Source organism: Sinohyriopsis cumingii, chromosome 1, assembly GCF_028554795.1.
Source record: "Sinohyriopsis cumingii isolate HCF-2022 chromosome 1, ASM2855479v2, whole genome shotgun sequence".
NCBI lineage: Eukaryota > Metazoa > Mollusca > Bivalvia > Unionida > Unionidae > Sinohyriopsis > Sinohyriopsis cumingii.
Genome location: NC_142961.1, coordinates 84,877,783 through 84,903,812, shown reverse-complemented (window position 1 = coordinate 84,903,812; position 26,030 = coordinate 84,877,783). Strand labels below are relative to the sequence as shown.

The 26,030-nt window shown below is 35.5% G+C and overlaps 1 protein-coding gene across 1 annotated transcript in view; it reads left to right on the top strand.

Moving 5' to 3' along the window:
• The window catches only part of LOC149807269 (serine palmitoyltransferase 1-like), a 103,376-nt gene that overhangs the window by 50,547 nt on the left and 26,799 nt on the right, over positions 1 to 26,030 (top strand). Inside the window, exons 12-14 of the mRNA XM_089964262.1 lie at positions 6,802 to 6,856; positions 22,319 to 22,436; positions 23,142 to 23,215. Of these exons, the coding sequence (XP_089820388.1) occupies positions 6,802 to 6,856; positions 22,319 to 22,436; positions 23,142 to 23,215 (247 nt within the window). The remainder of the gene's footprint in view (positions 1 to 6,801; positions 6,857 to 22,318; positions 22,437 to 23,141; positions 23,216 to 26,030) is intronic.

Genomic DNA, 26,030 nt, shown 5'->3' with positions numbered 1-26,030 from the left:
AGTTGCATTTTACCTGGTGAATTTATTTATATTTATGGACTCTTCCATGATACAAATATGTAATCAAATTTTCACAGGTGTTACAACCCTGTGGTTATAAACTAAGTAACAGAAAGAAGTAAAACCAACAAATTTTGTAAAACTTAACAAAGAATTTAATTATGAAATTTATAAATGAAAATGTGAGTGGAACTTGCAGTATTGTGATGTGAATCCAGAATAACCGTCATAAAGTTCTGTGAAAGTCCTAAATGAATGAAAAGTTCAGTGTAAATTTAAAACCGGAAATGTACTGGTCCACTAAGAATCATGACGTTAAAATGACATCGTTCTGAACTCCTTAAAATTATTCCCAACAGTTGAATATATTATTCTGTATATTATAGTTCAAATAATAAACACTTTCTGTTTCCACTGAACAGTCCATACATTGTTTATCCTCTTGAAAAATATCTAAGTACAACAGTAAACACATCTGTAGACTTATAACAGGGACACAAGAAATGAGGATGACTCCAAAATCGGAATGAATCTGATTGATCAGCTTTTTCCTATCAGACACCTTCTGCTGTGACTAAATTTCACAATATACCCTGTGTGACAGATTTCACAGTATACCCTGTATGACAGATTTCACAATATACCCTGTGTGACAGATTTCACAATATACCCTGTGTGACAGATTTCACAATATACCCTGTGTGACAGATTTCACAATATACCCTGTGTGACATTTTATTACTCATTTTGCATCAAATCCATTCATGTGACCCAGCCCAACCAATGGGAAGTTACTGAATTCTTCTGGAAACATCAAAAATCCATCAGCCACTGAGAAATTAATCCAAAGGTTGCATTAAGTCTTATTATCAAGATTATTATGAATAATTGTCAACATGTATATAAACACCTATTTATAGATCCTATGTAATTTTTGATCAGGTCACGAAGGCAAAATCTAACTAAAGATATTCTGTACAAATAGCAGTCATGAATAAAAATTACAAAAATTAGATAAAACCATGTGCAAGGAGTTACAAAAATATAGATAAGTGTAACACGTGTAATTGCATTTTGCTGTTAATTTTCAGATTAGTACCTATTGTTTAGGATGTCTTCTTATAGCAGTTTTTCCTGTTTGAGCAATTTGTATATTTGTTGTATGTACTTGTTTTTTTTTTTTTCTTCTTTCATTACGGAGATGTCAGTCAAGTGAATGGTGTGCAGAAACTTTAAAGTTTCAGGGCACAACTGTGAGATATGCCTTGCCTGCACAAAATGTTGTTATGACTTGTTGGTCTTAAGTAACAGAAAAGAGTGAAAACCAACAAATTTTGTAAAATTCCACAAATAATTTATTTCCCTAGAATAGAAACTATCAGAAAGAACTTACAGATTTGTGAATTAAATCCCACATAGTCCTAAACGTTCTTTAAAAAATCCAGATGTATGAAGTTCTAAATGAAGTTGCTTTCCAAATAAATTCCAGTATTGAATGTGTTGATGTGCCTGTTGTCACAAACATGCTGTGTACCAATGTCTTGGAATGTGGCAATGTGCTAACAGTTTTTTGATGTTTCACAATAATATAATCCAAAACGTCCTTGCCTGAATTCACTGTAATTCCAAATTAATGTTTCTGTTAAAGAATATTATTGAGCACTTTGTAATTCTATTGAATACTATTTTTGAATTAATAAATCGACCCAAATTAAAACTGAACACAACAATAAGACAGATTCTGCTTTGGATATAATGGTAAGAATTAATAATTGTTCAGTAAACAACATTATATGAAAAGGTAAGACCAGTAATAGAGGCAGGATGTAGGTCAGTCTCCTCAATGAAACATTCAGAGTTGTCAACAATTTTAGGAATTTCCATGTGAAAAACTTAATGTCCTAAGCTCAGATTCTAGTAAACATTAATAATAAATTATGTTGTTTACAGGTACACATTGATCTTGATTTTAGGCAAAGTCAAGTACAAAATACAATGTATAATAGATTTAATCATTAAGAAAAGCCAACAAATGATACAAATTAAATATACATAACAATGTTCTTCCTCATATGGATGTAGCATGTGTGCGATATTGACAAAAGAATCTGTCATCGTGCATGGTAAATAGCACGTCACTCAACAGTTTTTACATTGATAATATCCAAATCGGCCAATCGGAACAACCATATCCATAATACCAGTACATGGCAGATCAGCATCAGAATGGGAATAATCTATCCAGCTATCTGGACCGGCCTTAATGACCACATCAGACTGGCATTCCGTAGCCAGACCATGCCCCATGCTGGACATGCCTCAGTCAGCCTTTCCCTTGGAAGCGGAATGTGCTGAGGATCCCCCAGTTGACAGCAGGGGTAACTTGGACATCCAGTCCATCTTTGGAAAGTCTGTAATTAAGGAAGATAATGAACATCCATCCTTCAGAATTTTATCACAGCTGTCAAAGATATCAGAAACTATGGTGTATCTCTCAGATAAAATTTGCAAACCTGGGAACAATTTTAAGCTGTTGTTGCTGAGTGATTTGTCAGCAACTCTCTCACCACACTGGTACAGATCACACTCTGAGATTTACAGGCAAGGATATTACTGCCATTAACATGTCTCCTTTTCTATATTCTAAAGTGGACAGACAAGTTTTAAATGTTAAATCTTAGTTGGTCAAGAACATTCTGATGACTTCCTCATTACTAAACCCAGCATCTCTTGTAATCTTTTGCTGATCTAATAAAGCTGAAAATGACCATGCCTGGAAATCAATATGCCATATTGCCAAGGTAGTTACTACGGTTGCTTACTGTATAATGGTTAATCCCCTAGTGACCTGCTGTAAGTTCAACATCAAAAGAGAGGTGCATTTCTGATGTGAAATCATGGATGCCATGTAACAAGCTGCAGATGAATGATGATAAAACTGAGGCCATTCTGATCACAACACAAAGACTTTTTCATTCACATCCTTTACATCAAACAATAAATATCAGAAACACCTACATTAAATTCACACAGTCAGTACGAAACCTAGGTGTTACTCTGGACAGTATTCTCACATTGCATCAACATGTCATGAACATATGCAAGGCTGCATATCTTGAGCTGAGATGCATCAGCTCCATTCGCAAATATCTTTCAGTTGATGCCACTAAAACACTTGTGTGTTCATTAGTACTTTCAAGACTGGACTGTTGTAACTCAATTTCTGTCAGGTTCATCTCAGTATCTGCTTCAGAAACTTCAAAAAGTTCAAAACACAGCTGCTCAGATCATATTAGAGTACCACGATCAGAGCACACCTCCCCACTGCTCTGTACCCTAACTGGCTATCCATTTGATCCAGAATCAAACACAAAATTTGTTCTTTGTGCTTTGTTTCACTGTCAAACTCCAGTCCAACATACCTATCTGACCTTGCCCATGTGTACACACCAGCAAGATACTTAACACTCCTCTTCTGACAATTGTATACTCATTATTCCCACTATGAAAACGAAGTCATATGGACAACGTTCTTTTACATACCAGGGCCCAGCAATGTGGAATGAATTGCCCACTGAACCACAAAGACACAGTGATCCCATTCCAGAGTGCTTTTAAAAAACTAATTTATTTTGACTGCAAGAACAAACTTAAAGACCTAGTGATTTTTATATTATAAGTGTTGTCTAATGTTGTAAAGCGCTTAGAGCTTCTATAGATTAGGCACTATACAAAGTCCTCATTATTATTTTTATTATTATTAATAAGAGACACACTCCTGCAATTTTCTCTTAAATCCCACCATGCAGTGAGCCTGTGCTTCCTTCCCTCTTTTGTTTGGGGTTCATATTGAGGAGGTGAAAAAGCAAGAGCTGTCCTTCAGCTCTTGGTGCAAGTCTCTCTTTTTTTGTGACCCCATCAGGGGCACCCAGAGAAGGGATGATTGTCAATAAAAACGATTGCATTGGTAATTTTCAGCAACAGCAGCAACCGTTTAGTTGCTGAGTGAGTTGCAGGCAATCATATCCTCATAACTTCCACATGCAGACTGGGAGAGGGAAGATAAAACAAGGTGTCTTCTTCACCCAGTCTCCAACAAACTGATTCTGATTTACAGGCACTCTCACCCACTGGTGACCTTGTGGGTGCCAGAATCCTCCTGTTCTGTCAGACTTGGATCAGCTTTTTTCCAACAAACAATTGGGTCATTCAAGTCATGTTGGACTCACCCTAGATCTTGTTCATCTGGCCACTTTTGCCATCCTTCTTCATGATGGAGATCCATGACTATATGACCTCTGATGTCATTGACATGTAGGTTGCAAGATTTGTATAGTCATGTGACTCAGGATGCAAATAGCCAGATCCTGGAAAAATTTCAGCAATAATTTACTTTCATCTCTGTCAGCGAATTAAAGACATGACGAATGCTATGCGAAAAATTTTGAGAAAATAAATCATATTCCTGTCGATTTCATGCAGGTATATATCGATGAAAGGTCGTTCATGTTTGCTGGGCCAGCTAGTAAGCGGCTACCCCATGCCGTCACCAAATGGCGAATTCCAACTTTTCGATAGGGAATGGATTCTACACCCAAACATAAATGTCCAAATATCAAAAATGGGGTGACAAGGGTCTGAGGAAACTCGGACTAGAATACATTGTCCCTTTAAAGCTTTGGTGCCAAAAAAAGCTAACTTCCTCCAATTGTTCTATGTGGGAAAGTTAGCTCCCATCACAAGCAAGGGCTACTGTTCCATTATATCAGATATGTATTGCCATCATGATAGGATTGTAGATGCCAAAACAATGACCTCTCTGTACAAAATGGAATCATGTGTGGGTTCTGATGTGGCTGAATATGACATCTTTTGAAGCAGTGTCCAGAACCTCAGTGACTCACCTCTTGTACAAGGCCTACTTTCATGTCACTTTACCTACAGCAGATAGAATCAGTGAGTCATGAACCTTAATGGTTAACCCAGACCACTTGTAGTTCTTGCACTGTGGTTTGATTTCTCTTTAATGGATCCTGCTTTCATGGAAAAAAATTCCTTTGTCTTGAAACTGCATTTTTCGTTGGACCCATCATCCCCAGCAGCATCTGGACCATATATGTTATTACCACAAGAAGGATGATCTGATCTGGCTCCATTCTAGATACAGTCATTTAATCAGCTGAGTATAGACAGAACTAACTGATGACGGAAGGAATTTCTTACATATATTAGATTGTAAAGGGACTGCTGCAGTGGCCTAGTGGTTAAAGCTTCCACCTTGGATGTGGCAGGTTGCGGGTTTGAACCCCAGCTGAGTCATACCAAAGACTTATAAAAAATGGTATTAGCAGCTGCCTCACTTGGTGCTCAGCATTAAGAGGTTAGTGTTAGGAGTGGTCGGCCTGGTGTCAGGATAATGTGACTGGGTGGGACATGATGTTACATGTCTGTGGCATGATGCCCCAGTGTTAGACATCACTTTAAACTGTCACACTACAGACATCATAACGATATGACGAAAAAATTGTTAAAGCTACATTAAAAGTTCAAAACACACACACACACAGAGATTATAAGGTTAGAGCAGTCACCACTTGCATGACATTCAAGTGCAACTACTCTTTAACTGGTGTCGTCCAAGCAGTGGGACAGAGGTCATTCCGAAACTTTACCTCAGAGACCTCTTATCCTAAATGTCTTACTTTGTCCTAGTGAGGCCTCATTCAGTATAATGATTACTCCATTACTTCGTTACACCACTTGGTAAATTTGAGGGAACAATTTTTTTTCTCTAAATTGTATTAATGCATAAGACTCAAGTCTGTATCTCACTTGAACTCAAAGCTGCTTCACATTCATTAGGATTCCAGAAGCAGTCAACTCTGGTGTGAGGGAATAGAACTCTTCTGTAGAAAGGCAAATATTTTTGTTCTACAATACATTTCAATCATGGTATAGTTTCACCCTCCCAAGCCATTTCTGCAGTTACATCACTGGAAGAAAAGGTAAATCCATTCCAGTAATTATGTGATTAATGGGATTTGGTGCTGGTTCCTCTATCGAAGTGTACTCTAACCTCTGCCTAGTCAAATAGATAACCTTGTAGCACTTGTGCACTTGAAACAAGCCTGAAGATATGGGGAACAGCTATTTTAGCTTATGGTGTATATTTTTATGGTGATGGGGGGGAGATGGATTTTTTTAGGTAGTTCATATACTATTTACATTATGAGTGGGTAAGAATTATCAAAGAAACAGATTTTTCTTTAAAAATTGATTTTCCTGAGGAGACATCCACAAACTTAATTACCAAATGCAACATCGTTCAAAACCCTCAAATAACAAGATTTCAATTTTCAGAAATGTGTGAGTGGGAGGACATGATTTACATGCAGTAATAAAAGATACCTTTATGAGATGGACATATATATTTGATGGAGTAACTATTTAAAAAGCATCGTTATTTTAAGGAACAAATTTTTCACATGTATTTTGTTGTTAGATATTGTGTAAATATCCTATTTATGATATTTCTGTTTGGATTTTGCTGTAAATAATTATAATATCTACGCTTTGAATTCCAGTTTAAAACTTATTTGATCATGAGTAAAAAAACTTATATAATTCAGTGTTTGCAAACTATTTTTCATGTAAAGTATAATCAGGTCATAGGTTAATTAGCTTGCTGCTTGAAATTCCCCTACCAAAGAATAGAAGTTATTAGAGGCTTGTACACTAATGATACCAGTAAATGTCTCAGACTATTGCTTGTTGTTATTTATGTGATTTGTTCATTTTCAGAAATCTGTCAGGCATTGAGAAATAATTGTAGAAAGGTCCATAATGGTCTGTCACAGTATGTATTTCCTCCTTTCTGTCTATTTACTTGTCTGCACTTGTTCTTTCATTATTTCGTACTTTAAAGAAATACAAGAGGCAGTATGCATTATGGACACCGTTTGAGAGGGTGTTTACATCGGAACTAATTCTTTGGAAGTATTATGGTGCTATCATCATGGCAAAATATTTTGATGGCACAGGTGATAAAGATGTCTTTTACATCACCAAGACAAATTACAGTGCTTTAACATGATTATGTCGACACTATTATGAATTCATATATAAATATCTTCTTACTGTCAGTCATGTTGTCATCACATTGTATTGACTTTAGACATAATATATGCCCAAAATGTCATCTTCATTTTGAGAAAAAAAATGCCATCTTAATTCAAGTCAAAATCCATTTTTAGTCTTTGACATAAATATTCAGCACTTGTTTTTTCATTGACTGTCCAATTCATTGTTTTGATATAAATTGGATTGGTTGCCTTTCTTTGTGCAAATAAATCATCAGAAAGATTTCTCTACCAGGTTGAGTTGTGTGCCCATGTAGTAATATACTAGACTGTTTGCAAGGAGTCTGAATGTGATCTCTGTTGCATTTTTGGCATACTTGCAAATTATTGCTTATAAGAACCATTAATATTGGACTTGTTAAAAATGGATTTTCCTTTATGATTAACTATATTGCAACCATGTGTATGAACATAGGATGAGAAGGGCAATAGTTTGGCACCAGTGAGTGATGGAGTTTATATTTGGATGGCTGAAAAGGACAAAAATCCCTATAGTGTAGAAATGAATAGGCAGGAATTAGTTTTAGACCCCCAGTGATCAGTTGCAGGAGACCTGAATTCTTGGTGGATCAGGCAGACTTAATTCTGATTTGTAGTTCAGTGGCTGCCTTTCTTGAGAAAATATTATGGTATTCATTAAAATTTTTGCCAATAGAATTGTGGGATTTCATAGATGTGTGCGTTGTGAAGGTCTAATTCATTTGTTTTCTGAGGAAAAAATGATATATTATTTGCATATACTTATGAAAAGCAGGAATGCGTTAAAGAGTTGAAAGTGGCTTTTTTTTTTGGTTGTTGCTATACATTCCCATTTAGTTGGTTGTTTTAATGACAGGAACATTAGAATCATGTATAAGAAGTGTAGTCCAATTCACATGTTTACATTCATTGTTGTGTTTCTAGATGTTTATGGATATGATGTTAGTAGGACACATTTTTTTGTGCCAGTATACCTTTCATTTTCTCTGATAACATTCATACATCTTTCTGAAGTTCTGTCACACTGGAGGTCACATTTCTGATCAGGTGTTGATAGTAGTCCTGCAACAGGTTCCTTTCTCCAGTGTCATCATTTGATTTTTACATCATCCATACTTATTACAAGGTACCCATTAGCAGTTTAGCCATGTCATTCCTGGTGGAATTGGAAGTTGTTATATATTCTAAACCAGAACAACAACTGTATCAGTCAGCCAAGGTTATATCACGTTTTGAAGTAGCTTTATGGATCACTGATACTGACCAGGGAATTTCTCACTATTTTGGTAACAGATGATATATTCTGTGTTGTTGAATTCTGTGAGCTCATTGTTCCCTTTTGTCTGTTTACTGAATGGCTTTGGGGCCCCGAGTGGCTGAGTGGTCTAAAGTGCACTCCATTACGGATCACTGCCATCTCACCTCTGTTTGCATCAGTTCAAGTCTCGGATTTGGCTAATGTGGGTATGTGAGAAAGCTTGCCAGTAGCTTCTCATGGGTTGGTGGTTTTTTCCGGGGTTTTCTGGGTTTTTCCTCCACCATTAATACTGGCCGCCATGTATAGCCTATCGTGTGCTGAAAAATGATGTTTAACCCTACAACAACAACAGCTGAATGGTTTAGTAAAAGTGTGATCATTTTCTGCATTAGTTTTTCTTTTATTTTTGGTCTTAGTATTTTTCATGAAGGCCTTGAACAGTTTTTAGGCTGGTGAGAGAACCATTAATTACCAGCTCATTGAGTTTTCCATCAAAGTAATGCAGTCCAGTTATCTGGGTTGTTAGTGGCATAGGTGACCATTTATCTTGCCCAAGATCGATGAGTAGCCACTATGGAATGCTCAAAGAGAAATGCCATATTTAGCTAATCTTCTCAAATCCAACTGAGATATATTGTCAAACAGTTGTACAATACTCTAAGAATTAATTGACATAACTTGTCAAAAGGTAATGAATTCCTTCAAAATAATGGGATTAATTGAAGAATATCGATTAAGCTCAGTGAGAATTTTGAAAACACAAGCTAATCATGTGGCCAACATAAATTTTTAAGAAGATAGTCAACCTCATCCTGGAATGAAGCTCCTAAGAGTGACTTATTACTCTGCTGGTATGAAAATTAGTCCATTGTAGAACTGAGATCTTTAATTCTTTAATTAAACTGCTCCTACTATCATCAGCTGCAATTTGCACATCTGATAATAAATACAGTACTTGAAACACGGGTATGCACAGCTTCATGTTCTTCATTTTGGAATAGTCAACCACTGTACAATAATTTCATTGCCCTTCGGAGCCCTCTTCTGATCCATATTTACATCACCACTACATTCACACTGTGCAGTCAGTGTACATGTTTCTGTATCAGTTTTTGATAGGAAAAGTAAATATATCAACTTCAGTAGAGATATCTTGTGTTATATTTAAATATGTCAACAAATGTGATGATAATAAGTTCTGGATTTTACTTTGATATTGATGTCAGTTTGTGGTATATATCACAGCTGTAGACAAGATGTTTTGATGACAGGTGTACTTTAAAGCAGTTGAAAAATTTAAATTGTATAACATCCTAAGGATTGTAATATGTCATCATATCTACATAATGATGTCAGTCCACTGCAAATGGTAACTTGTCTTGTTGATATGATCTTGATCATGGGTTCTACACTAACATCCTGTAATGATGACAGAAGCTTAATACTTAGGCATTATAGGAAAGAAAGAAGTATGGATAAAAAGTGTGGAAAATGTTCTCAGATTGAAGAATTAGACATTATTTCTGCAGTCCCACAGCAGAACAGTTGAAGCACTGGCATGTTTACTGTTAGTGTATGCAGGTCAGTGGAATCATCACACCAGAAAATAACAAGAAATAGCTATCCCATACCTGCCAGTGATAATGATGGTAGTGCTGTCATCATCAGCATTATGATTCGTGTTAAAGTTTTTAAACGTTCTGTATCTTCTGTGTCAGTTGCTGAAACTTTAATAGAGGCATGGCAATAAAGACTTAAAGATCCCATTGAATTTCCTATATCTGCTCTAGATTTTATATTGCCCTACCTAATCAGTCAAGCTTGCAGCAGACTGCCCTACCCTGTCAATCAACCTTGCAGATTGTCCTACCTTGTAAGTCAATCTTGCAGGATGGCTGATACAGCATTGTTCTGCCCACCAGGGTAATTTCTGTGGTAAGGACGTGATGTACTATTTGGTTAGTCTGCACATTTCCATTCAACTTGCCTCCAGCTAGTTAAAGTGCTGGTATGGCCAGTGAACCACTTGTCTCTTTCTGTCTGCCATTTTGTTTGACATGAGCAATCATTAGAGCAACTAATCCCCCAGTTTTTGATGGATTGCTGTTAAATGGTGTGTGTCAAGTCACTTTTCCATTATAAGAGTTTTTATCCTTGTTGACTTTTGAACTATTCTCACATTTTCATTGTGGATTGCCATGAAACATTTATACATAACTGTCATCATTTGAAGATGTGCATACCAACAGATCACAGTGATCCTATGGTTTTTGTTGAATCTCCATGAAACTGTGTTATAGCCTTCTTTAAAAGATTCTATGTCAGCAAATCAGTTTGCTTTTGCAAGTTTATTTGAACAAGTCATTGTCCTTTTTTTATCCTGCAACTGAATGCAGTTTAAGACTGAATCTTTCAAATGCAAATTGTCTTTCAGTTTTGTATGGATTGCTGTGGGACTTGGTTTATCATATAAAGATGCACATATGGACAAATCGTTGTACTTCCTAGGATTTTGTGAGAGCTTTTTTCTTCATCAGGTTGTAGAGGTGGGATGTGGGAAATCGGGAATATATTTACATATGCAGAATTTTCACCATTCCTCTAGTATTTTTTTAAAATCCAAGATATGCCACTTAGCATTTGCTTTCTAATTACTGTGTATTCCTAATGCTTTGTTATGTTCCATTTTTTCAACATTTAATTGGTTACCGTGTATGATTTGTGCAGTCTGCCACTGAAAATTGGCTTAGTTATAATGTTTTTATCACCTGACATGCCAAAGTCAAATAAACAGTGGTGGTCATTTAAATAACAAAGGAGTAACAAGAAGACACCAGGTAACAAAAGCATGATAGTAAGATCTTCATAATTGGTTTATTAGAATCATGGGTTGTTGCTTTAGTACAATTAAATCATAAAAGGAAATGTTTCTGTTTTGTACTTTTTAACTAAGTAACTTTTGTAAATCCTCTAGCTATTGTTCTATACATGTATCATGATTAACTGGGTACAGCTCAGTCTTTTCTGTGTTCATATTGAATTTTGACTTGTGAAATTGGATGAAAATTTGCCAGTTAGACAAAATATAAATATTTCATTAAACACAAATCCTCAAATTAAAAATATGGGAAGTTGAATTTGCTCTAATATAAAGATGCGTTGCAGGCCTTTAGAGAAAAGACAATTTCACATGAAATAAATCTAATATCCATATCAGGAAATTTTTTTTGCGCATACTGTGATGTTTCCACAGATTGTGTTGTTACCTGTTTTGTTAAGTATTGGCATAGTGAGCAAACATGTAATTACTAGTGGTAACGATACTGCTGCTGATGTTCCCCTTGTTATAGTGCATGAAGCCTACATTGGTTTGGTAATTAGGATGTTGATTTCTTGGATTATGTTAATCCTGATAGGGTCACTCTCACACCTGCGACACCCACAATTGAAATGTAATTATGTTGTACCATGATATTTTTTGTGAAATTAGTGATTGCCATGAAGCAGCCAAGTTATTGAATGAAGATGATTTCACATAAAAATGATTTTTGTGATTCACTTACTGGTGCATGTTTCATTGGATGGTAAAACTTACTTTTATCTTTTATGACATGTACAGTGTGACCCCGCTATAACATGGTAGTTGGGAGCCATAGAACCCGACTGCGTTATAGACCAAACTGTGTTATAAGTGACCAGGTCAGTTAGCTGAAGAAAATGTACCCCTCAAAAATTGTGGGGGGTGTAGGTAATAAATGCAGGTGGTAAAATACGTGCTTCATCTGCACAGTTACTATCTTAAATTGATGCATGTTAAATCAGAAATACACCTGTAGTGAAAACAGAGAAGACATATATAATAGTTTACTTTACTTAGAGAACCAAGAATTGGTACATATATGTGAATCCTGTTTATATATAAATGTCTAATGTTTATCATGAATAGAGTATTAACACCGTGTACTCACCCGCGAACCTCGTGATATACATTGAATCCACAATACAAGTGCTTCCATCGAAAATATGCACACACACAGCTTTAAAATATTCAATAATTTTGTAACAGGTCATATTGGTCTGAATTTGGTGGAAAAACATAGCACAGTCACGTAATGAATGATGAAGCACATTTACTTTTTAGTACGTTCCAAGTCGGTAAAAGTTAGTTTGTGTTTTAAGCCACCATTGGTAGTGTTTGTAAGCATCAACTTTTTCCCTACAAAAAGGAAACTTTCACAGGACAGTTAATGTGTTCCAGTCACATTGGAAAATGCAAAAATCCATCAGATTCCGTCACTTTTATTTGAGTTTGGTACTGACTTCCTTTGAAGAAAAGTTCTTTGCTGTTATTGAAAGATTGTAGTCTGCTTTCTTTGATGAAGGGTGCATGCGTTATTGAAGTCACCACTAAAGGACAGCTTTGGAGAACCAAACAAATGCCCATTTCTTGTTGTGGCAGCAACATCAGATAATTGTATTGCATGATTGAGACTGGTATTTTTTCGATTTGCTGAGTAAGTTTTCATAACACTCGGTGTTTCAGAGGTAATCTGTTTCCTTTGAAATTTCAGCAAACTATATTATCTGGGTTCATTTTTGAAAAGGAATTGGCTGTCGTTTGGACTATTCTAGTTACTGTCCCTCCATGCCTATTGATTAAACCAATATGTAAGATGTATTATAATTTTTTTACGTTTGTGGTAGCAGCGTGATGCTGCCTGCCACGCATGTGTCTGAAAATTAACAAAGGGTCGACGGATGATAGAGACGCAGGTGTTCTGATGACAGGGATTATTACAGAAAATGTGTGTTCTGAAGGAGTTAATTCTGAGTGAAAAGAAGAGGAATTTTACTTACCATCTACATACAAATGTCAGTCTATGTAAATATATTAATTACTAGCGAAAATCCGATGAAAGATAGATTATAAGATAATGCCTCATCCGGTTGGTCTCCATTACCAGAAATGTTAACAACAAAAAGAGTGGATATTTCACAACATACAGAACTCATGCTAGATGTCAAGATATACGGATTATGATATAACAATGCACTGTTTAGATGGTTTGTTAATATGGACAAAGAATTTGTTTATGTAACAATAGATAAATTTCAGTGTATTTTATATCCAGTTTGCAGCTTCCTTTCATGGGGCCTTTGAATTTCCGCACTCCTAACCAGTGGTTGTATATAAAAGTTTAAGCAGCCAATGATGTCGCCAATAATAAAAAAAGCCACATGGTCTGTTTTGCAGCCAATAAGGAAAAAGAATTAAAATTTGCGACATTGGCGAAGACCTACGCAATCCCAGAATAAACTTTTTAGGCGTTTTTTTTTAGTACTTTTAATTATACAAGAAATATACATATAAAATTTCAGGAGCCAATCCACAATCGTCTTATATTATTCATACACGATCTCTTCCCCAAAATGATAACAAACGTTTTATGTTTTTTTCATTCTTTTTAAGAAAGAATTTTTTTTTTGCACAAGAAAAATACATGTATATGAAATTTCGGGAGCCATGCCACGACCGTGCTATATCCAAATGCGTGTTATAACAGAGCGCGCTTTAGCGGTGTCACACTGTAGTTATACAAATGTATGTTGTTTGACAAATTCATTACTGTTTCATACAAGTTTTGACCTTTTATAAAAACATTCTGGAAAAAAAAGTATGTTTCTCAGTCATAACATTCTTAAAATCTCCTTTCCCTGCAAAAAGTTATAGGGGGCCCCGAGTGGCCGAGTGGTCAAAAGCGTTCTCCATTACGGATCACTGCCATCTCATCTCTGTCTGCGTGGGTTCGAGTCTAGGATTTGGCCAATGTGGGTATGTGAGAAAGCTTGCCAGTAGCTTCTTGTGGGTCGGTGGTTCTTCCAGGGGTTTTCCTGGGTTCTTCCTCCACCATTAATACTGGCCGCCATGCATAGCCTATTGTGTGCTGAAAAATGGCATTAAATCCCACAACAACAACAACAACAACAAATTATAAATAGTATTATATACTTTGCAAAATTGCACCATCAAGATACACATGTTGAAAATCCAACATTTTTCACACAAACACCATGGCTGAAAAATCATATTTTTCCAGAAAGTGTACAGTACATTCCTAAGTGTGAATCTCTTTCCCTCAAACCCACTATTTAAGTTCACACAATTATCAGACCTAACGTGGCCCTTTTTTAAAGATGAATTTTGTACAATTATGCTAGTGTGATATCAGTATAGAGCCATATTAATTATTCAGAAGTTGAACTAAGCAGGCAAGGTAAAACATGTAATATGAGCTAACAACATTTAAAAACAAAATCTGCTGGCTACACTGCCTGCATACGAGCAAGACAACATGAATGGGAAACTACTATGTAGTCAAGAAGTTTTCACTGGATTTGAAATGCCACAGTGGGTGTGACATTGTTGTGTCAGGCAGCTGACAAGCTCAATGGATGCCAGTTTAAAGCTTGGATATTTGGGAGAAATTGCCTGTCTTGCCTGCAACAATAGCATTGGAGTGTTAAGATTCTTTTTGAAATAGTTTAATGTCACATATCTTATACATCATTTGCTGTATTCAGTTAGAACCTTGGAGTGATATTACTGAAAGTAAAAATGTTGTTCCATAACATATAGTTTCCTGTCTTGCCTGCCATTGCAGAAAGCTACATCATTTTAATTCCGTTTACAGGTTGGGCACCAGTTTTGTCACTTGAATCCTTGTGACTGACCATTTAGCTTCTTGTCTTTACATCACTCATAGTATTCAACTGATAAGACATCTCAAGATAACTGGGGTAGACCAAGTACATCCATTATTAATTTTGTAACTGTTGCTCAGATTTAATGCATGCGAATATATTTTCATCTATAATGTCAAAATGTTTACCAATATGTCATGTACTGAGATTTAAATACATAGGGAAAACTGAGCAACAGGTCATTACACAACAGTGGTCATTGTTGAATTATTTGAAACGTTGAAAAGAAATACGTTAGATCACAATAATTAATGTTCAATAAAATGAGAAGGAATCCTTTCACACTCTTGTCCTTGGGCCATTACTGAGTGACAGCATGAACAATGGATGCAGTGCATCCTCCTAAAGTATGTAATAGCAACAAATGAGGAAGAAATAAACACATGGTTGAAAGAGGAAGTTTTTTAAAAAAAAGTAGTTTTCAGAGAATTCAGAGATTACTTTGATTTATTAAATAGTCCTGGGATACAGTCAGAAATGCCACCATTTCTTCAAAAAGGACAACATATTGCAGAAGAGAGAAACACTTTGAATTGACTATTACTAGTTGGATGACAGAATCCATGCTTTGTACAATTTTTAAAAATCCTTAAATTGAGAAGTTGTCTTGAAACTGAGCATGTCAAAGAACTCCTTAAATTTTCCTCAAACTCACTGAATTTATATGGAGCTCAGGATGTTAGAACTGAATAAAACATATATACATGTAATTGATAAATAAAATGACATAAAATTGGATGGATTAAATGATGCACAACACAGTTACCGGATAGAGTAGTATCCCCTTGCTGTAGTGGTGTGGTAATTACTTATGAGGTATTTTTCTCCAGGTTTTTTGTATTAATTTGTGGAGTGAAATTCACAATAAACTATGAAAAAATATTGGTAAGAAAGAAATAGTCCATGAAAACTGTTGACAGGCTTTGAAAATTCCTTGAAAAATAACTCTCGGGCTGTATGAACCACTGGAATATGTGGACCATTGGAATCTGTCAATGGAGGAGTAAAAGCTTGGAGATATCTCAGTAATGTAGTACCTGTACCTCATACACAAATCGTTATCATTATTGATTATGTCAAAATAGTTTCTGAATTTTGTAATAGATACCAAAAAGAACTCATTTTCAGAAGTGTGTGATGGGGTAGCTTTATTTAGGAACATTAAAGGAAGAGGGACTTAAAAAGACAATTGCAAACTGGAAAAGATTGGAGATCAAACTTTGGAGTTTACTAAATTAGAGGAAAGGACCAAATACATTTCCTAAAATAGAGGAAAAGAACCTAAGAAATGTAACACTTTGCATATCAGCTTAACTTCTTATATACAGTCAAACCTGTCCCCATGGTCACCTGTGTTCAACAGTCACCTGATCACAACTGTCATTCTGATTCCCATGGCAATTTTCATATATATATATATATATATATATATATATATATATATATATATATATGCTCTGTATTTAATGGTCACCTGCCATGCGTGGTTATTTACCAAACAGTATTTTCACCTGGTCTTAAGCGGTCACTGTAACATATCAGAATTGACCACTCCAGGTTTGCAAATTAAACACTTCTTTTGTTCAATGAGCAAGGAATTGTTTTGTTTAGATAAAGGCATATCATGTGAATTTATGTTTCTTCCATGAAACAAATTCCACATATATTGTCAAGGGTGAAGATTGTACTGAGGGAAAAAGATGCAAGGACAGAATTACCATTGCCTTTTGTGCCAGTATGAAAGGTATATTTTCATTATCTTCAGCTTTTATTGTATCAGATTCCATTTTTGTGTACAGTTATTTTTAAATTGATTTTCTTTGTTTTTCAATATTAATAGGATCAATCTGTTAATTTTTATTTTAAGATTTTGAATTAAAGTTGTCTCCAATGAAAAAAAACATTTAAGTACAGATAACCACACTTGTGATATCCTTTATGGTTTATATCATTGTTTCACAAACTTTTTTTGTTTTGCGGTGCACCAAAAAGATCAAAAAATTTTCATGGCACACCTGACAAGATTTTAAAAAATTTGTGGTGAAGAACTTATTTAATGTGAAGGATGTGCCTGCTTTCGAGAGCAAATCAGATTGAAGCAAGGCTCCAAAGTCGATAAACAAGCGCGCATTTCATTGTCGATTTTAAGAAGTCTCTCTCTCTTTTTCAATTTGATTTCAGTCAGTGCTGAAAATCTAAGACTCATAAAACCACGAAGACACAAATGGCAGAATTACTTTGATTGCTTTTGAACTGATTGCAGGATATGACTTCTTGAGATCCAAAACTCATCCAGGTTCTTTTCGGGAAATGTTGACTGAAAAATTTATCGTTCTTCTTCCTCGGTTGTAAGATTTGTAGTTTCGTTGTTTCCGAATGGATTGATCACCCATCCATATTCATCATTTTCATGTGATGGGAAGTAATGCTGCAGTACTGATTGTAGGTCTCTCAGTGTGTCCAGAATTTCGGGGATGAGATCTTGCACAAGTCTCGCATTACGAAACGAACCAATGAATGACAGACTGACAGAGATTGTGTTTTTATATATGTTACTTTTTAAACTTTTGCGACATTGATTTACCATTTAATTTTTCGATATGTACAAGGTTTCAAAACGCTAGCAATTTTAAATATTTTTCAAAACTCCCACAGCACACCTGCAAATCTCTCGCGGCACACTAGTGTCCCACAGCCCACAGTTTGAGAATCACTGGTTTATATGCTACTAACAATAGCTGAAGGAAATTACATTTTCATTTCACTGATTGGTCTCAGCTTGAGCAACTACTTAATCCATCAATTGTTTGAAGTGTGAACACTAGTTTTCATGCCATATTAAGTCAGCTGGCCCAACAAAAAGTCAGTCCTGCATTTCACAATCACGGGTAATATTCGAATGCAAATGAAAGGAACTGTACATTTTTTATCAAAACTTAAAATCATGTGACTGATATGAGAGTCAGCGCTGATTTAATGTACATGATGGATTAATGTGTGGATTAATACTGTAATCTTGTCTGGAACTTATTATTTAATTATTTTGTTATATTTGCTTTTGCTAAATAGCTAAACTAAATACATGCATCATGATAGCATACTGCTACTGCTAATAATAATACATGCAAAATAATAATGATACATCTACTAATAATAATGTTAATGATATTTGGTACATAGTACCTGCATTTGTCATGAACCAAGCTGAGAGCTGAACCCTCTTTCAGACATCATCTGTCTACAAGGAAACTTTGGCCTTTTCCTATGGGTGACCACTCTTGACAGGTTTGACTGTATGTAGAAAGATATGAATGAAAAGGAAGATTATGAATTGTTTGTTACCATGGTGCAGTAGGGTTTGTTAATGGAAAAAATACAGAGTTGATACATTTCTTTGAAATTGTACAAGTTGGTTTGAATTTAATAAATGTAATGTAATAGACTGGTATTTCCAGTGCAGTGCTCATGCTCGAGTAGAGGCTGTCTGTTCTCGTGTGTTTTCTGTCATTTGGTATGTACATGAGCTTGCTAATTAACACAGTGTCAAGTTCAGTATTTTGTAAACCAGAGCAAGTACTTGAAAGAAGCAACACAGCATCAGGTTATGACTGAGATGATAATAGAGATAGTGGAGGAATGATTTTACTTGACGGGATGTCTCTTGTTCTGAATTTAATACCACCATTGATTCTGTTTTGACAAGTACAGTAGAACCTATCTCAAAAGACCCTCTTCTGCCAAAAGAAAATGGTCTCTCAAGACAGATAGTCTTTCACAACTGGTCATAACACTATATAATCATTAAATCTGTGCATAATGATCCTGGTTTATCAAAACAGATGGTCTCTCACAACAGTAGTCCCTCAAGAAAGGTTTTAATGTATTGACCTACTGTTCCAAGACTACCTCTGTTGCCTCTTTTTTCTTCATTTTAATTAATACACTAAAAGTTTTACCATTAATTATCCCTATCAGAAAGAGAGAGAAAGAAAGGCAAGAGACAGAATCAGACAAAGAGAAACAATAGTAAATTGTTCTTTTTTCTCATGAACAGGGCCAGCCCCAGGCAAAATTATGACCTGTCTGAACTTTGCATTCAGCGGCCCCCTACCCCATTTCCCATTATTTATATGGTGTACATGTTAATTTACAATATGGAAACAAAAATCATTGAGAAGAACACTTTTCATGACATTGTCTATGCAAAATCTAACTGGTTTATGTTGTGAGTCACATTATTCTCAATTGAAAAGGTAAATAGTGAAGAAAGCCAGTCCTGTCTTATGGACAATCACAGGGAAGTCTTCCTGAGCTTCAGGTCCTAGATCCGCTTGCCACTGTGTCATGCAGGGTTAATACTATTTTGAGAGATACACAGGTGTTGGGAAGTTGTCACGAAGATTATTGTTCAAAATAAATTGGAATGCTGCAGTGATTAGGCATAGCAAAGTTCTTTGCCAAGCTGTTCCTGTCTTTCAATGTGTGATGATGAGCCATCAAGATTTTTGTTAAAGTTTTATTGTCAGGAAGTTGTGTCAGGTCATAAAAAAAGCTAAAGGTCCATTGGTTGTTTCATCTGTTCTAAGCATTCTTTTTTTGACATTCTTTTGGTATCTACAAGCTCACTGAAGTAAACTTTGAACTTGGTTTCCAGGTTCATACTAACTACAGCTTCACCTTCATAGCTAAACTGGCATTTCTTACGATGAATGCTTGAAGATGACTTAAACACTGGATTAGCACCATCTTTTTCAGCCATTTTCTTTGTCTTCAGTAACGTTTCTCGAAACCCTGCTCTACATCACTGTATTTAAGGAAGTATTCAAGGCATATTTTTATCATTTTTGGATGCAGCAAAATCACTACTTATGCTTGACATATTCTTGCTCACCAGACTGAAAATGATACTGTGTCCCTCGCAATGAGATTGAGTGAATGAGTTGTGCATGGAATGAAAAAAGACTCTTGGGTTGATAGAGAGGATTCTAACTGGCACACCATTGTTTTCCTTTCATGTTTGTGCTGTTGTCATACGCTTGGCCTCAGCAGTCTTGGATGTTGATTTTATGCTTGTCAATCATTCCTCCATTGTCTTGTTCAGTGCTATGAAACAAATGAAATATTCTTAATGTTAACATTGCCATCATGTGTCAGTATCTCACAATAACAGACAACTTTTCAGAATGACTTACATTTGACATACAATCTAATGTAAGTGAGTAGTAATGGGCACTTTTTAACCTTGTAAAATTGTCTTTGATAATTTTCTTTGCCATTAATTCAATTATATCTTAAGTTTGTAGATTATTTTCCCACTGTAATGGTCCATTACTTCATTGGACATCACATGCCTCAGGTGCTTCTTTATAACTTTGGCATACTATCCTTGTAGATTCTCTTAAGTTAGAAGTTTCTACTATTCTTTGCTTAGAGCCTGTCAGATTAGCCAGTGCAAGCCATATTATGTTTTGATTGATAGAGAGTTACACTAATAAATCACTGTAAAACCTGTTTCCAGTGTTTTGGTTCATGTGTTTTGGCATCAAAGCTCTATATCAGTACAAGCATTTTATTTCATACTTTGTTTTGGTTCAGCCCATATTAATGTTTGATATGAATGAAAATGATTGGGTAACTTTTCATGACTTATGAGAATGGACAACATATTGCCATGGATGATTTTGCATCGAAGTTGAATAACTTAATACACAAGCAGAATACTTGATCCATGGACTTCAAATAAAGACTTCACCATTTTCAAGCTTTCATTGCTGAAAAGACAAAGAAAACATTACTGTGCTTATCTAGATTAAAAGTAGTCATGTTGTTTATTTTTTTGTAGTTCATTGGTCCCAAAGAGGTCTCCATATTTTAGGTACATAAGCCAGGGCCAGAATCAACATTTCCTGTTATAGCACCCTCTCTGATATAAATGTCATCTTCGTTGTTTTCTGTAACTGTTGTCTGTGGTGTGTCTGTTGGATTAGATTGCAAATCAGAGCCTGAATTAGCTATGACTGTTATTAATTTCCCTTGATTAGCAATAACATTGGCATTGTGTTGTTTTTTTCAACTCTAGTTTTCATTGTTGTGGAAATGTGACTAGGTTGCAGGTTGGGTTCAGAATCACTGATATTTGTTTTTTTCTTCCAGGTAATAGTGCCAGAATTATTACTATTACTACAGTCTCCATTTTTGTAGAAGATTGACTAGGCTGCAAGTTGAATTCATTATCAACAACGCTTGCTATCAGTTTCTACCTATTAACCATTGCATCGATGTCACCTTCACTCAGCATGTTGCAACCAGCTCACTTAGTCACAAGGTTGTCAGTAGATTTAAAGACCATTCTTATGCATCTTTGCCATTATTTCAATTTGTCGCTCAAATTTTTATTTCCTGTTATGGTAGTCTGATAGTTTCTCCTTCTTAGTAATATTAGAGGATATTTTGCTGCATTACTGAAGTACACCCCTAATTATCAGCCAGTTAAATCACTTGGTTTGTGGCTGTTAAGGAAATCCCTGCATTTATTCAATTTTAATTTGTTTTTGAAAGTTGCTCAAAAATTGATGCCACATGTTACTGCCCCTTTGATATTTGATTGTTTTTACTATGCAAGTTCCAAAAGCAATTTGTTTTAATGATTAGTAAGTTATTATGACATTTGGTTGAATTGTATTTGAAATCGTATCATTTAAATAGATAGGTATACAAAATATACGTGAAAATGAAGCACCTGACCTCATGGCCCGAAAAGACACTTTTTAAAGCTATGCAAATAGATGTTCGACATGTAAACAGTGTTAACATGAAATATTTTTATTTTCATAAGCAGTGTTGTAGGTAATCACACTATTTTCAGTGTAGCAGGTATTTCATTGTATAATGATATGGTATTGTAGTTGTTTACAAGTTAACAAATAATGTAGCATTAAACTTTTATAACATAATGGTATTGTACTTGCATTTTAGACAGATAGCCCTGTCTATCTATCTAACCTTCTCCTTGATGCATATTTACATCAGTATCTGTTATTTGTTTGTTCTCTTCAGTAAAGCAGTGAAATAGAGATATTTTGTAATGATTAAGAGTGATGCATCCCAGTAAATTTAAATTTAAACACTCCAATTTGAGCACAAGCAGATGTTTTCTATCCTTTTTTTTCATCCTTTGTAGGCTTTCATACTTCCATGTAAGGAGTGACCCACTAGCCCCAATCCAGCACCTGTACCTCACGGAGCCCAGTGCTGACCGTGACCTGGATACATGTACTCTTCAGAAGATTGCTGATGAAGTAAGTTACTTTACAATACATGTACTTTTTTCTGTGTTCAGGTTTTATATTCAAACACATGTAATTTCATTAATTTATGGTTGAAAAACTATGATTTAAAATTGGCAGTGCAGTGTTTTCTGTCAAGAAATTGGGACACACTTGTAGCTGTAGATAAGCGGCATATTTGTAGTTTATCATGAACAATTTGACAAAATAAAAACTAAAGAACTTTGTAACTGTGTTCCGATTGTGCAGAGCAAGTCAAGTTAAGAACTTATTCTAAATTTGTCTGGGTATTGCTCCTGTTATGACATCATAATGATAATGGCCCTTTCGCCTAGTACCAGTTTTGTGGTGTTCACAAAATACCCCACCTGATTATTTAAAATGCAATAATTAATCCCAATCCATTTAATAAAATTGCCAATTTATTAGATTGTTAATTGGACTTTCATTTAAAGAACAATGAGTCTTATATGCTAGGTCTGGTAGAATGAGGCAGGATTTTATTTAATATGTATCTGTCAAAATCCATTGATTTTGTGATGTTATATTCAGATACGTAGCAGCAAGGGAGTTACTGTGATAGTACTCAACTTTTGAATCAAGTTCTAAAATGCAGGATATATTGTATTGGGGTTTCAGTGTTAAATAATAAAATCAGAGGTTGATATAAATGATGACGGGATACTCACATCTGATGCTTTACCTGTCGTTTTTCAGGCAATAAAGAATGGTGTAGCTCTGACCTTGGCACGATATCTTGAGGCTGAGGAACACCACTTGCCACTTCCTAGGTAAGATTTGTATATCGGTTTTAGAGTGTGTTACATTCCACCAAGTGAATGAAGACCATTGCTTAGCAGTTTTTGTCCCCAGATCATTAGGCAGGAAAGGGTATTATTGGTTGCCTATCAGTATGGGTTGCTGTTTGCCTGTCAGGGTAGAGTGCTGGTCACCTGTCAGGGCATTTTAAGCAAAGTAAAGCTGCTACCAAGGGTACTATCTTTATAAGAGAGGGTATTTTTATGCATGCTGCTGGTGCATTTAAGATAAAAATTGTACATCAGTGAAAAATAGAGTTTAACAAGCTTAATGATGCCAGAATGATACTCACAATGCATCTGTTAAATCTTAGCATATGCTTTGAAAGAAACCTTTGGAGATTTAAGAATGGGCTGCCTCTCCCCCCCCCCCCCAAAGAAGGGCAGGTTGTAGTCCAGAGAGGGCATGGTGCCACCTAAGAAGGCTGGGTGTGTTGCTTTTCTAAAACATGCCAGGTACAACAGTGTCAAGTTTTCTCATCACCTGCCAAGAATATACTAGTGTTTTGCATATTTAGGTCAACAGGAAAGGTCTCATTATTATAAAGAAAAAAAAAAGAAACGTAACATTGTTTTTAAAATTACACTTTTAAAACCTTTATCAATGTTCACTTATGTGCCACGATCATCATTTCAGGTATGAAGCTAAAAACTGAGTTATGAAACTTATTAACAGAGTGATTTAATTACATTATTTTATCAATCTTATGTTGTCAGTTTTGTTTGACTGTGCTCATGCACCAACCGAACTGGGCTTTGTTAACAAATTTTACAATCAGACACAACTTTTTCATTGTGAAGTTCACTCACAAGTTAGGAGTGAAGAAAAGATCCTCTCATTACTGTGTTGGAAGGGGCAAATACAATGGCCTACTTGTATTTGTCTGATCAATTTTGGATGCAACACTATATTTTGTGATCATTTTTAAAAATAATTACCTGTATTCAGATAACTTCTGATGCTTTGAAAAGTTACCTCATATTTACACTGCTTAAAGTTTTGCTATTTAAGATTTTTAGAGTTGTAACATACCTGTATTTGAGAGTTGGATGCATTTATATGTATTATTTGAGTAAGTGGAAGCCTATATTGAGGCCCCGAGTGGCCGAGTGGTCTAAAGTGCTCTCTGTTATGGATCACTGCCATCTCATCTCTGTCTGCGTGGGTTCGAGTCTCGGATATGGCCAATGTGGGTATGTGAGAAAGCTTGCCAGTAGCTTCTCGATGGTGGGTGGTTCTTTCTGGGGATTTCCCAGGTTCTTCCACCACCATTAATACTGGCTGCCATGTATAGCCTATTGTGTGCTGAAAAATGGCATCAAACCCTACAACAACAACAATGAAGCCTATATTTAGAACTAACAAACACCCAGAGAAAGATCATTTTTAGCTCTGTTGGTCATGGATCAGAAAACCTTTTGCAATAGCCTGTTTGCACAAGTTTGTTATTGCCTCTCTTTATAAATGATTGGAAGGTTTGCCACCAAACTTTGCAGACAAATTCTAGTTGATTCTAAAGGCTTATCGCTACTAGTTCATGTTGACGTGGGCATTTCACTTCGTATTATGTCAGATGGCCCATACAGGTAAGTTAAGATGTGAAGTCAATGAACCATCTTTACGGTCATGCTCTAAAAGAAAAAATCTTTTTGAGGAGATGTGGTCTACTTAACAAATTTTGACCATAATGTTTTTAAGAATTTTCTTTTTTTCCTTTACATTTGATTGTCTACATACAGAATATTAACATCCTGACCATGTATCATTTATTTTGTAGTAATCATGTGCACATTTATGTGGAAGGATTTATCTTCCTAAATTTTCTTGCAATTCGACATTTTTTTACATTTTTAAAACCTTTCAGTTTATTGGCATCATGTAGCCATTTTTATGCTGAGGTGCAGTGAAACCCTTTTACATTTGACATCTACATGAAGATGGTGCCCATTTGACATCTACATGAAGATGGTACCCATTTGAAATCTACATGAAGATGGTGCCCATTTGACATCTACATGAAGATGGTGCCCATTTGACATCCATTATGGCTGCCATGGTGACTATTTTGAAAATCTTCTTGTCACAAATGGTCATATTGACATGGGTTTTCATTAATTGACTTCTTATGATGTCCACTTAATCCTAAATAAAAAATGTGCTGATCTTAACTCTAATATGGCCACCATGCTGGCTATCATTAAAATCCTGTTATCTTACATCTCCTTGATTGATGGTCATATTTGTCATGGAATTTTCACCAAATAGCTAATTATGATGTTTGGGTAGTTCTGAATGAAAGTGGTCCTGATTTGACATGAATGTGGCCACCACTACAGCTATTTTAAGATTCTTGGTATCACTACTCCTAAATGCATTGTCATATCACTGATGGGTTTTCTTCAGAAGACTATGGGGTCTATTTGGTTATTGTTAAAAATTGTGCTGATGGCCACCATAGTGACTTGCTTGAAAATCTTATAAATATTGCTTATAATTTAACGGTCATATTGACATGGTTTTTTACCAAAAGACCTCTTATGATAACTAGTTAATCTTAATGGAAATGGCACTGATCTTACATCCAGTATGGTCACAATGATTGCCATCTTTAAAAATCTTGTTGTTGCTACTTCTGAATGGATGGTCATATCAGTAAGAGACTTTGATAGAAGACGTCTCATGTCTAGTTGATCCTAAATGAAAAAGATGCCAGTCTTAAACATAGAATGGCCACAAGGTGGTTTCAACATTCAACAGTTAAAATGAAAAAACCATTTGATCTTGGAT